General features: G+C 42.6%; 1 protein-coding gene across 2 annotated transcripts in view; it reads right to left on the minus strand.

The window, feature by feature from the left end:
• Nucleotides 1-4,248: 4,248 nt before the first annotated feature.
• TSEN2 (tRNA splicing endonuclease subunit 2) overlaps nucleotides 4,249-14,597 on the minus strand; it is a 38,568-nt gene continuing 28,219 nt past the window's right edge. For both annotated transcript variants that reach the window (XM_036073570.2, XM_036073569.2), the window contains 5 exons: nucleotides 13,923-14,061; nucleotides 7,967-8,003; nucleotides 7,318-7,429; nucleotides 6,104-6,193; nucleotides 4,249-5,143 (listed from right to left, as the gene is read on the minus strand). In XM_036073570.2, coding sequence (XP_035929463.1) covers nucleotides 5,084-5,143; nucleotides 6,104-6,193; nucleotides 7,318-7,429; nucleotides 7,967-8,003; nucleotides 13,923-14,061 — 438 coding nt within the window. In that variant the 3' untranslated portion in view covers nucleotides 4,249-5,083. The remainder of the gene's footprint in view (nucleotides 5,144-6,103; nucleotides 6,194-7,317; nucleotides 7,430-7,966; nucleotides 8,004-13,922; nucleotides 14,062-14,597) is intronic.

The following is a 14,597-nucleotide window of genomic DNA, read 5'->3' on the forward strand; positions in this document are numbered from 1 at the left end:
CATGAATTACTCCTATTACCAAGAAAACCCGATAAACATTATTTAAACACACACACACACACACACACACACACACACACACACACACACACACACACAGGCTATATCTGGCTTGCTTTGTAGAGGTGCTTACTACAACTCTCTCCATCTCCAGAGCTCTCTTTACTTTACCTCAAACTCTTCTTCTGGCACCTCCTTCTCCACTGGGTCACCTACCAGGGCATAAAAATTGGCTATGCATCTCCTAGTGAAAACAATTATGGCAGTGCTTACACTTTTGGTTTCTCCGAAAGGGAAAAAAGTATACCCGAGATGTGCTAGACCCTTTCATAGGTCATTTCATTTAGTTTGCAAAAACACACTCAGCAGGTAGTGATTATCCCCATTTCACAGGTGAGCAAATAAGGTTCAGAGGCAAGGCTCCCAAGGTCACCAGTTTCCCTAGTGTAGACTTGGAATTTGGACCCAGGTTTTTCTGATTCCACTTTTTCTACTTTATCAGAATGTGACATTTAAAAGTTAGGAAGAGGGGGCACCTAAGTGGCGGAGTCAGTTAAGCATCTGACTCTTGATTTTGGCTCAGGTCATGATCTCAGGGTCCTGTGATCGAGCCCCGTGTCGGGCTCTGTGTTCAGCAGGGAGTCTGCTTGAGATTGTCTCTCAACAACCCCCACTCTCTCTAAAATAAATAAATAAATCTTTAAAAAATAAAAGTTAGGAAGAAGACTATCTACCTGTGTAATATTATTTCTGAAAATGTAAAGATTCTAAAAAATCTTAAATGCAACCTTTCACTTAAACAGTGACTTACTTTGAAATAAAAAATACTACCTCTTAGTTTAACAGTTTCACAGATGTGTTTTCATATTATGTATTCTTAAGTCATCCCTGTATTTCACAAAATGGCAGAAAGACTAAGTTTTTTCAGCTTCTATATAAGAAAGCAAAGATTTAAGATAAATTGGGAGGTTTATTTTTATTTTTCAAAGATTTTATTTATTTGTTTTCGAGAGAGAGACACACACACACAGTGAGAGCAAGAATGGGGGGAGGGGCAGAAACTCAAGCAGACTCCCTGCTAAGTGCAGAGCCCAACACGGGGCTCGACCCCATGACCCATGAGATCACAACCTGAGCTGAAATCAAGAGTCGGACGCTTAACCGACTAAGCCACCCAGTTGCCCCAAATTGAGGGGTTTAAATATCTCTCAATTTCAGAAATGGACCTCAGTTTGTTTTTTTTTTAAGATTGTATTTATTTATTTGACAGAGAGAGAGACAGTGAGAGAGGGAACACAAGCAGGGGGGAGCGGGAGAGGGAGAAGCAGGCTTCCTGCTGAGCAGGGAGCCCGATGTGGGGCTCGATCCCAGGACCCTGGGATCATGACCTGAGCTGAAGGCAGACGCTTAACCGACTGAGCCACCCAGGTGCCCCGGACCTCAGTTTTAAGGAAGTTAACGTCCATGGTTTAACTACTGGAGTCTGTAATCAGATTTTTAAAAATTCAATTCAGTTGGTAAAATCGTAAATGAAAGGTGGGTGGTGGGGAGAAGACACCTCATTTCTTTTTAACCCATGTACTCCCCAACAAAGGGAAAACTAAGTTAAAAATCACATTCAAGTAAATAGTAACTTAAAAAACACCAAAAATGCTTTAACGATAAGGGTAAAAAAAGGCAAAATTTTATTCCACAAGGAACAGTGCCTTTTCAGACTTGTAGACTATGTTCAAAAAGGAAGAGAAACCTAACCAACTCCACCCTGGCAAACCTGCCTAAAACCATGCCCCATTCATGTTGGTTTAATCCCTGCCAAGCATAATGTTATGAACTAATTACTTTCTAGAACTGAATCTCCTTACAGGAGAACTTAGGACTTTGGGGCACAGACGTCACTGCTTCCCCTCAGTTTGGGAATGGAGCCAGAAAATGTCAGCCTCTAGAATGGAAGCTAAGAGAATCATCATAAAGTAATCAACTGCACAAAGAACTGCTTTAACAGATGGTAGGTACGGTGGTTCTTACGACACGGTGCTTCCTCTCGCCCCCCAAAACGAATCCACGTGGCTGGAAGTGACTGGAAGTCATCTGTGCTGTATTTCTGATTTCACATGCTTTTCTAGGCTGGTGTCACTTCAGCTGTGGAGATCTTGTAAAGGCACTAAACCCAGGACCGAGAGCTCTCGGGTCAATTCCTCTACTTGCACTTTGTAGTGGTGGTGTGTGGTGGCCACCTCTCTGAGACCCAAACCTTCATCCTAGGGAGGGTCCCCCCATTTGAACTCAAAAGTCTGTTGTGGGAGAAGCAAGAACACAGGTGTCTGCCCCATCTTAACCCCCACTATCTGAATATTTGCTGTAACAATTTTGCAAAAAAATGGTATACCATATTGGCTATCCAAAAATAAATAAATAAAAATTAAAAAATAAATAAATAAATAAATAAAACAATGAGTCTGTGAGTCTGCAGTAAAATCACTCAAGTAGTGTCTGGAGCACACAGCACGTGCTGGTCTTAGCTGACTGACTGCCCAATGCTTGTGCTGTTTAGATGTGTGGTGGATGGTCACATCATTTCCTCCGCTTTATTAAGTAAAAATGTCTGCTATGGAAGTGGAAAAACCTATGAAGAAAGTAGGTGAGTTTAAAAGACCTAGGAAATCCCCTTTCTTAGAAGAAGAAGAAAAAAAAAAAGAAGTGATAAGGTATTGAGAAAGGTGATCCTATAAAAGAATCTTGGCCAAACACGTGTTCCCCCTTTATTTGTGTATGGTTTTTTGCATTGGGTGACAAAATAGAACTTGCAAAAAGTGATGGTTCCACAAAGTTTCATGGTGTTCTTGCGTGTGGCGTGCTACACTTATAAAGCCAGTGAAATTCTATTTTTTTTTTTTTTTTTTTTAAGCCAGTGAAATTCTTCTCTGGAGGGTGCATGGCCAGTCAGCACGATGCCACTGAGCACATGTGGCTCCAGTGGGCAGCTGAGATGCCTTGGGAGAGCTGGAGAGTGATGGAGCATAGGGAGGATTTGGGGAAGAATTCGTTTTAAAGCAAGACTGGAAGGTTTGAGATTTAAGAACCACGTAAACACACTTTGAAGAGAGCAGGTGAAGCAACTTCTGTTCTCAGTGAGGGGGCAGCATCCCCCCCAGTGAACAGAGCCACTCCTGAAGGTGTTTTTATCACAGAGCAAATTTCCAATCTTGCTGAACCTAAGCTTTTTTTTTTTTTTTAAAGAAAACACGCCATCTGTTACATCTATTTCAGAAGATAAGAAAAAAGTTCCAGGACATAATGCATCTAAAGATAAACTAATCCTGGTTTTAGCTGGTAACTGTAAACCAAAACCTTTGCTGGTACATCATTCCAGAACCCCAGGGCCCTTGGGTAATGCTCAAGAGTGCGCGGCCTGCTACATGACGTTCAGACTGTGTACGTGAAGAAGGAATATCTTTCCTACAAGGCTTGTCTAAAGATGATGCTTTTGGACATCCTTCCAGAGCTTTCAGTTAGAAATAATACCTGTGCAATCTCATGGGTAGCCGTTACATGAAGGGAGTCCCCAAAACGTTGAAGGCACATTAGCTGATGATAAGATATGTGATGTGGAGTGCTCACAGGAGGATAGTATTTTGTTTTGGTTTTTTTTTTTTGGAGGATAGTATTTTGATGAAGGAGTCACAGAAGAGTTTTTACCAGAAAAGCACATGATGCACTGATCAGGCTTGGAGAGAAATGTCACCACCAATGACAAATGAAATAGGGAAAAATATGGCTCCAGAAATTTTTGCTGACTTTCAGGGTTTTGAGAAAGTGACGCTTCAAAGCCAAGTCTTTTACTTTGCTAAGGAGCCTGGAGAAAGCAAAGCAGGTAGTAAAAATGTTGAACTATTAGCATCACTAATGAAGAGCAAAAGGACTTAATACTAAGAAGCTCTTTCAAGTTGATGGTCATTATTGGTCTGCGGTGGGGGAAAAAGAGGACAACCTCCCTCATTTGAATGACAAATCTTTAAAATGTAGACTGTGCAGATATAATGATTCTGTTGCGAGAGAGCAGGATCATGCCGCGAACAGAAGCACCGCGTTAACACACATAACCACAAGCAGAATCTCGGGCTGCCGGGAGCTCCAGGACCATGTGTAAGAGGAATGCACACAGATGCCCGTCTTAGTCATCTCGCAGCTTCTGGCTCTTACCGTCCACTTCTGGGGTGTTTAGTGCTAAGGAGAAGACTGTCTAACCAATTTGAAAAAGGCTTGGTTTATTGTGTTTTGCCAAATGCTAATTGCATTCATTATGTATCTCCATACATTATTTCACTACATTTTTTAATTTTACAACAAGTTCACTGAAGCACGATGCAATTTTTATCTAATACTGTACAATATTGCTGTGTACTATACACAAACATGTCCATCAGTGAGTTCACTGAGAGTCAGAGATTAGGTTTTAAAGGCTTTATGACTCGGAAATCCTTGACAGATATTAAACGGATTTTTAAGCGTTCGAGTAATTGGTTCAAGTTCTTAGATAAGGTGAGACACATTATTTGTTCCATTTAACATAATGGAATACAGGGTCTTACAATCCCCAAATCTCCTCTCCGGCACTCTTTCAGGAACAGACTGGAGGTGAGTAACAAGAGACACATGTGTACACAAGCCTTTGGGAAACAGTACTGTGCCACATAAATGTAAACTACTGTCATTTTCAGGTAAAATCAGAGAGTAACAGAATTTCCCTGTTGCTGGAAGAGTCCTCTTGGGACTCATCTAGTCCGACCTGTTTACTGAATGGATGAGGAAAGAGGCCCACAGAAGAGAAGCTCAGCATCAGTCGGGAGTCAGTGACTGACCCAAGAACAGAATCTGAAGGCCAGCACCAGCTCTTTTTTCTCCCCTGTGTAATTTTATTTTGTAAAATACTAACCGCTTTTTGGTGCTGGGACTGCTATGCCCTTTAAAACTTTTCAATTATTGGGCAGTTATAATAAGAGGACTCTTTGCCTCCACTGAACTTGGCTTACTGTAGGAGACTCAATAGTATTTGTTGGTAAATCAGAATTCTGAGGTTGAATTGTTAAAGTTCGTCTTGGTCACTCCTCTCTCGTGAAGAAACCCAACGGCTTAGAATCACCTCCTGTAGCCAATAAAAATAAAAAGGTGACTAAGAATTTCAAAAACGGAAATGAAAGAACATGCTAGGTGTGTGAGATCCAAGCAACATTTCACAAAGAACTGTCTATATAATGAGGACACCTGTTCCCATTCCTTGTCACTGAAACACCTGGGGGAAAGGTGAAGGCAGCACTACACACCTTCCACGAAAATACTATCTATCATAATCACACCAAGATCTTCAAAGCTAAACTTGCCTTGGCAGTGGTATTCTACTAGCACATTTCAGGAACAAGAGTGCCAGGACGAGAGCTAGCATTTCACATTAGAACCAGCTCTGAGATGGTGCTGGCATACCAAGTGGGTCTGGGCTGGCATTCGATGAGCAGCTGACCGAGGGGGCACAAGCTGGGCAAACTGCATGGAGGAGGCACGGGGGCCGGGGAGGCTGCGGTGGGACAGAGCAGTGCGAAAAAGGAGGAAGGGTGCAACCTCAGAGACAAAGAGAATCGACGATGTGCTGGATGTGGGGGAGGAGTCCCAGACGGGGCAAGGGGCAGAAATAGTAACTAATACTGGGTGACAGGATGGCAGCCCTGCCAGAGAAACACCCGCCAGGAAGACTCAGAAGCCAGAACCCCAGAAGCCAGACAAGAAGTTCAAGGGGGGAGTGAGTTAGCAGCGCCACTTTAGTTTCTGGGAATGAGACCTGGGAGAGGCCTGGTCAGGAGTTCCCAGGCCATCTGTGACAGCAGGGTCAGCTGAATGGTGGGGACGGAAGCCAGATGACATGGCAGATAAAGCGGCAGCAGGAATTACGGGGAAGTGAGAGTGGGCTCAGCAGGGAGCGGGCCTGAGGGGGCTTCCTGTTATCAAGGCAAGATGGTTTTCATTTCTTTTCTTGGGACCCCATGTTCCAGAGGACACAGTACGGTGGACAGAATCTTTGGGATACCATGAGTTTGTCTCTGAGTTTACCTACCTGAACTTTAATTCGTTTCATACATTCTGGGGACTCCATCTCTTTGTCAGTCATGGTAGAGGGTTTAATCAAATAGCATAGCATCAGTTCCTATTGAGAAATGAAGAAAAACATCCACATCCCACACAATAATAATATAAATTTGGGTGCAGGAAATGCAGGCAGGCTCCATTCCCTCCCACACTGTGCTCTTGGAAACTCACAAAGCACACTGGTTTCCTCCTAGGAACGTGACTGGGCCTGGGATCTAGACTAAGGACCTGCCATTTAGTCATTGTTGACATGGCAAGAGAATGCAAATAAAGCAAATATATGGATTATAAACACAGCATTTAAAATATTAAATATATGCTACAAGTCCCATAAAATGGGTATAAAAATACTAGAAACAGTATAGACTCCCTATTTCTAAAAGACAAAGCTACTTTTTATAGGCCACGCGTAAGGAACTTAACCCATACTCAAGGCACTTGCCACCTGGCCTCTGCTGGACCTTTTGTGCCCTCCTCCCCCCACTGCGCCTCCAGCAGCATTGGGACAGAGTCAGAGGGGGTTCACAGTCTGTGTCCAGTTAGCAAACTATTGAATAACAGAGAACACCCAAAGCTTTCATCCTTAGTAGTCCTGGTGTAAGATGAAATTTCCCTCCTATCTTGATGGCAGCAAAATCCAGCAGAACACAAGCCAGGAAGTCAGATGACTCTGGGTTTGAATCCCAATTCTGCATATAAGTTGCATGATCTCAGCTTTGCCACTCAACATCTGACTCTGATTGATTCCTCACCCTTAGGGATGAGAATAACAACAGGGTGGTGAGAGAAAACATGTACAGTGCTTAGCCATAAATATTAATATCCTTCCTCTCTCCTCAAGAGATCTGCTAGCTCTGAAAAGAAATTTATCAATGTTTTGACTCCCTTGTGAATGTGTGTGAGTGAATTCTGAGCATGTGCTGACAGCACCCCTGGAAAGGAAGGCAAGGCCCACCTACATCAATCATTACAGGAAACTTTGAAGCTCAGTTCTTAGAGCTCAGCACCAGTGGGTGATGGCAGGGAATGCAAGAGGAGGTCGGCTTCTAGCCCCATCTTTTAGAACCTTGCTGGCAGGTGTGAAGTTCCTACAGATGACTTTTAGGGTTCCATTACATTTAAGAAAAAAAAAAAATCCAACCATTTTAAGTGACACGTGAATGCCAAAGCTGATGCTGTTACCTTGGAGACATTAACTGAAACTCTGCTCAAGGCAGCCAGTGACCTCCAACTGAAAGGTCTGCGAAGAGAGCCCTCAAAATGGTCATCGACTAACTCAATAATGACGGAGTAACTGGAAGACAGATAGAGGGCATTGTAAAAATAAAAGGCATGAAATCAACCTCTTTAAAAAGAATAACGCTTGTTCTACCAAGAACAGAGATACAGAAAATAACATATACATCATCTAATCCTAAATGCCCCTGCAACGTTATTGGAAAAGTATTAATGAAAAACACTTACTTTACATTACAAACTTTCAGGCTCATCTCAACACTGACAAGGAGAGAACAAAAATATTTCTCCCAATAAGAAAGCCATGAATTCACTCAACTGTTTAGATACTAACACTCACTGATATTACGATGAACAATTACTGCATAGATTAACTCAGTATGTAACACTACAACACGTTTACCATAACCTATTTATTATTTTACATATAGTACAATAATGTTAGTGCATAAGGCACAGATTTAGAGTATCTATTCCTAGTAGGTCAAGAGAAACATGATTGTAATAGTTTCTGCGGCACTGAAAATTACACTGGAGGTCAGAAATTTCCTCCTGTCCCTTTAAGCCATTAACTTATTTAAAAATCACTCCAAACCTTGCATGGTAAAATGGAGGGCCTTTTCGATACAACACTGCAAAGAAAAAGAAAGAAAATGTATAACCACTTGAAATCAAAATCCTTATTACTGACATTTTCTCTTCTCCAAAGAGACATAAATACCCAATTATCTGTATATGGGTAATCTGCAATATGCCCTGTGGTCTATTTTTAAAACCCAAACTGTTTTCTTCCCTCAGAACAAAATGCAATTAGTAAAGCAAATCTGTGGCCAAGATCCTAACAATCTTATCTCACCCTCACCCCACAAATGAAATCCAAATTCAAATACAAGTGATTTTGGTCTTGCAGAGTGAGAATGTGAAATCATTCTTCCAGAGTGAGAATGTGAAATTATGTCAAACATGTGAAGTGTATATAATGTGGACTGATTATTTTGTTATTAATTTCAAATCAAAGTAATTCAAAATGTCTGAGCTACTCTGGCCAGGTACAAGCTGACTTGAGTCTTGGTGCTAGAGATGAGTAAGAATCATTACTATTTTTAAGAAATTCAGTCAGGTTGGGGGAATAGTCACATAACCATACAGGCCATTTGGAGATCAGTCTGCCCTAGTCATTCAATCTGTGGAGATCAAAAGCCAGTGCCCACAGGAGCCTGGGGCAAGGACTCTGCCCCGTGGACTCTGGAACTGCACAGGGAACCCTTCAGAGGCACAACGTCTGTGGCAGGGAGTGGCTATCTGTTTATCAAACTCATTCCCTCTCTTTCTAGGCACATGGCTAGATCATGTCTCTCAGTCTCCCAAGCAGCCAGGCTGGCCCATAAAACCCTGCCATGTACCAAGCCTGTACTTATTCCTTTTTGAAGATGACCTTGAAAGCCATGTGGTGAAGACCATGGAGACACAAAGAAGAAGCCTGGGCTCCTGAAGCACCTTTGGGAGCTGATCTGCTCACCATTCAGAGACACCAGTTTTTGGATTTCATATGAAAAATTAACTTCTGTTGTTAAGCCTCTGAGATGTGGGGTTTATAGTAACTACAGGTATAAGAAATACCTTTACTAATATACAATTACATCTGTAAGCTTGTGGCTGTCCCCAGTGTAAAATCAAAAATGCAGAAAAGCTTTTTATCCTTTGAGGAATTGATAGAATTTTCCTTTTTGGCCATACCAGTACTGTAGCTAATTTCCCTTAGGCTCAGCAAGCTCAGAGCCAACTTGAGAGCATGAGTAGTAACCCTGTAGGCCCATGGACAAGACAGCAACCCTTCACCCAGACTACATTTTCTAGGGTCATGTTTCCTTTTTATTATTATATTTCCTACTGAAATTATATTTAAAGGATTTGGCAAGTCAGCTCAAATTCACTGTGTAAGGGTACAAATTTAAGTAAATACCCCAACATACAATCCTCAACTTTTTGAGATGTGGTGTAGTGGAAGGAAACCGTGTACTGGAATGAACTTGAATTCAGGAGTTTTGTTTCCTGCCCGGTTCTGCCACTCATGGTTGTGTGACTTCAAGCAAGTTACTAATACCTCTGAGCCTCAGTTTCCAAAATTAGAAAATGAGGAACAAGGGGAAATTGAGATCTTTTCTAGCATTCAAATACTATTATTTATGACCAGGCACACATCTCTAACGTGCATCTGGAACCCTGGAACATTACACAGCTGGAAAGCAGGGGTCGTTTCAGATGACTGATGATGATGGTGGTGTAGCGTTAGAAGGTAAAAGCATGAACAGTGGCATGAGACAGACCCAAGTCAAGTCTTACCAGTGTCAAGACCACATGACGACGCCTTGTGTTTCAATCTCCTTATTATGAAATCTGGGGGTAGTAAGTGAAGGTAGAGGTGTTGGCACAGTGGCTGGCATAAAGTGAGGGTTCAAAATGTTACCTAGAATAATAATCATAATGATGATAGTGTATTCAGAGGGAAAAATAAAATCGTTTTACAAAAATGCCTCTGAAGCAGAAAGATGAAAACTTCCGAAGTCTAAGAAATCCTGGGCATTCAAAAATAAAGTCTGAAAGAACAGGGAAAAGAGAAAGCTCCTTCTTATAAATGAAAGCCACACACGGCATGTGGAAGGAATGACAGAATTAGAAAATGATTAGGGCAGTAATTAATTTGGGCAACTGTTACAATTATTGGGGACACAGATATGCACAGTCTCATCCTACATATTACCTGTTAATTATAAAAGGAAATATGCAATTTTACAACAGACATCTGATAATGGCCACTTTAGCCAAGTAATCAAACTTAGTATCATCAACAGTGGGACAGCGTGACATTAAGTACCTCCTGATGGGGCATAATACACATAACACCTATGCATGCCAAAGAATGTGAACTGGAGTCTAATCATGAGGAAACAAATGTGGGATATCCTCTAGGACTCTTCAAAAAATTCAATGTCATGAAAAACAAACAAGGTAGAGAAACTGTCACAGATTAAAAAAAAAAGCCAAAGAGGCTGTGGTGGGGTGAATGGTAGCCCCCAAAAGATACATCCACAGAATCTGTGAAGGTGGCCTTCTTTGGAAAAGGCTCTTTGCAGAGACTGGAGTGATGTAACCATAATCCAAGGGATGCCCGGTGCCACCAGCAGCTGCAGAGGCAAGGGATCGGCGTCCCCTACCACCCAGCAGACTTCCAGCCTCCACAGCTGTGAGAGAATGAATTTCTGTTGTTTTAAGCTCCCCCCCACCCGCCCCAGATTGTGGTAATTTCTCATGGCAGCCCTAGCAAAATAAAAGAGAAACCTACAACACCAGATGTGATACATGAACAGTGACTAGAGCCTGTATTAAAACAAAAACAGCAAAACCCCCATAGCTGCAAAAGACATTTTGGGGATAACAGAGGAATTTAAATTTTCTGGTATTCTGATGATATTCAAAGTTCTGATTTCTCCCAGGTATTGCATGGTATTATACTTATGTAGGAGAATGTCCCTATTCTTATGAGTTGCACACAGAAATACTATGGATCATGTGTGCAGATGTGGAAAATGTTAACGAAAATAAAAAGTTTGACTGGAAAAATAAGCCAAGAGAGTGGTTTAGGAAAGAACCAAGACATGAGAAGAAGGCATAGCTCTTTGTTTGTGATGAGTACAGAGGAGCTGCTCTGATGCCCCTCCCTGGAGCAGAACCAGTCATCAGCCTCTGAGCTGGGCGCCATGACTAGGGAGTGTTCCTTTGGGCTCTGGGAACCCTGTATGCTGCTGGCTTCTAATGGTTCCCATCACTGCACCTGTCTTGCGACTTCTAATTCACAGGCTGCTGTGAAATTACATGACCAAACTCAGTCAATGCAAATCCAAAATTGGAGTGCGTGGGAGGGAGGCTTAGGAGTAACTAGATCTTAAGTCACATCAACCAGTAGCTGCACGTGTCGGAAAAAAATAGACACGTTGAGCTGGTTTTCAGCTTTCTGGCTGGCAACAGCAGTTTAGTGTGGTGGAAGTACAAGGAGCGTGGACCCAGACAGAGCAAATTTCCGCACTTACTTGTCGTGGGACCCTCGGCAACTTCCTTGACCCTTCTAAACCATAATTTCCTCAGCGTCTTATAAAAGGAGGCGAATGCCACATGCTCACAGGAGTATTAAGATGAAATAAGACGAGGGAAGAAACACTAAGGCAAGGTGCCGGGTCACCGTGAGAGCCAGCAGCTGCAGGAGCTTTTGGATGGGGAATGTAAGAAAAGGCTCCCACTTGGGTTTCTAATCTGGTTTTCACCAGTGGGTGATCAAAGTCAAGTAGCTCAGCAGTTGCACTCAATTTGAGATCCATATCATTTGTTCCGAGTACGGCTCCTGGAATGAAAAGTGACTGACAAGATTTATTCAAGGGGAAGAGTTTTCCTGATAAGATGTGAATTTCATAATGGCCCTTTGTCCTGGGTCATTACCTCTATACGCAGAAACAATAGTTAAGAGGGGATGTCCTGGGCTTAACCTGTGTTGACAGTTCTAGGGTATGTGTGATTTGGTCACTGAACCTCAAAATTAAAATAATATTATTGTTAAAAAACAGCAGGCACCAACCAGCTGTGCCTAGAGAAGAGGAAAAGCTTAGGAAGCTGTTCCTCTTTTTTTTTATTTTAAAGATTTTATTTTTAAGTAATCTCTACACCCAACGTGGGGTTTCAACTTACAACCTCGAGATCAAGAGTTGCATGCTCCACTGGCTGAGCCAGCCAGGCGCCCCAGGACGCTCGCTGTTCCTCTTACCCCGGTCTAGCACTGCTTGTGAACTCCTGCTAAAGCAGGAAATGTGAGGACACCCCTCATGTTGCTGCTGGGCCAGAGACCTGGTCTCACATTAATTATACAAGCAGCTCGAAGTACATGATATGACCCAGCTGTGGCAAAGGCCTCCAGGGAACTGGGAAACAACAGTTGTTTTATTTCTTTAAAAAAATCTGTCTGTCCTTTCAACCATCCCTATAAGGCGGTTTGTTTTAAAAATGACTCCTCATCCACAAATATGGCTTAGCATTGAAAATACATGAGATGTGGTATACTTAGAAGGCACTCAACAAAGGCCCTTTTCCCCCTCCAATTTTTATTTTTTGTAAAGAAGATGGTGTTATCCGTGTTATATGATGAGCAAATGGACACTCAGAGAGATGAAGTAACTTGCCTGAGGTCACACAGTAAAGAGGTAGAGCTGGCTGTGAACCCAAAGAGCTCTCTTTACTAGCCCCAGCCACCTCTGGAAGTATCCCTGCAGCCTTGTCGATGGAAAATTCTAACTCAAGTTTCACCCATACAATGAGAAAGCTGAGGAAGACCTGCCAAGCATTTGTACCAAACGGCTATTCTTACAGGAGTATGAAAAGGAGAAGAGGGTGGGAAGCCAATGAAGGAAAATGAAACAGGCACATAACTTATTTAAACGTCGTGAACTGTGGCCAACACAATTATGTGGAAACCTAGCAAGCTAATCTCGAGCTAATCCTGATCATTTGTGTGCTAACCCTGAGTTAGCATATCTGTACCTGAAATCCAGGCATGGAAGAAATAAAAGAAGCCATTTATCTTAGAGGGTTAGGAAATCCTTAACCTTTATTTTGGACTGCTGACACCCTCCCTCCCCACTTGAGAATTTAACAAAAGCGGTGGACTCTTGACCCAGAAAAACATACCAATCTACAAACACAATTATTTTATGCTGGGGTCTCCTGAAGACTATCCTATGACTTCAGGTTAAGCACAATTTTAGAGCATTTAAAGATTTAAATGATTGAATTGGCTTTATGTATTAAAAAAAGGCTCAAAACACATGAACCAAGCATATAACACAGCTCACAAGACCTCAAGGGCCATGACTTCTCAAATAGCTTGATATTTTTGTTTGAGCCCCACAATTCTGAACATCCAGGAAGCACCCTGACTTAGCAGATGTGGAAAATGAGTTTGAGGGACTTAGCAGTGACACAACTGCAATCTCCACATCAGAAAAAAAAAAAAGAATAATAAGAGTATCCATTGCATAGGATTGCTTTAGGGATGAAATGAGATAATGAATTTTAAAATGCTTGACACATAGTAAGTGCTCAACAAAGGACAGCTGGGATTATTACAATAGTATGATTATTCTCATTTGCCAGATGAGACAACTGAGGCCTAGAGGATAAGGGACTGCCATATATCACACGATCACATGGCTAATGAGATGAGGGGAGTGGGGGCTGTAAAACTCTCAGATTACAGAGCAGGTGAGAGGAAAACCTGAATACTTGGGGCTACAGGCCTCTATCTCCAGGCTTTCCACTTAGACTTCCTTTTCACTCTTTCTGGACAAACCCGCCACCCCGACCCAAATATTTTTATCTAAGCCAAAATGAAGGTATCATCTTAGAAAAAAATCAGCAACAGCATATATTACCAATTCAGTTTTCACCTTGGGATCTGCTGCAAACGCTGGTGTGAGAACCAGCGTTCTACAGAGTCAAGAAGTACTTACGTAAATCTGTCCCATACTTAAGTCCCACTTTGGGCACCCAGCCCTTGCTCCGGAAGTAATGGTATGCCATGTACGTAGTCCTAAATGTGGGCTGAACTACAGTGAAAGCTTTCCAGAGCTTCATGATTGTTAAAGGCTCCTAATGTTGGTGAGAGAAAAAAAGGGCATTATTATGTATGTATTCGCTCTTCATTCAGCCAGTGAACTGACATCTACACCAGGTGTGGCGCCGAAGCAGTCACCACACACAGTGCCCATGACGGAGGGACTTCACAGAGGACCTAGGCCTGTGCGGTCCAGTGTGGCAGCACCAGACACCGTCCGGAAGGGAGATGTGCCTCAGGTGGAAAATACACACCGAATTTCAAAGACTTGGTAGGAAAACAAGAATGATATGTTGAGTTAAAGAAACTCTGTAAATAATACGACTTTTTTCTTTTAACCCCTTCAATGCGCTACCAGAAAATTTAAGACGACGCACGTGGCTCTTGTCTGAGGCTTATATTCACGTCTATGAGGCAGCACTGCTCTGGGGAAGGCCTCCCTGCAACAGCAATGTCTGAGATGAGGAGGAAGCAGCCAAGTGGAAGGGGGCAGCGGGGGGACCAGGGGCGGTGGGGGGGAACCTGGGGGCAGTGGGGGGGGGGCTGCACAAGAACACTCCGGGCGGAGGAA

Source organism: Halichoerus grypus, chromosome 1 (assembly GCF_964656455.1).
Source record: "Halichoerus grypus chromosome 1, mHalGry1.hap1.1, whole genome shotgun sequence".
NCBI lineage: Eukaryota > Metazoa > Chordata > Mammalia > Carnivora > Phocidae > Halichoerus > Halichoerus grypus.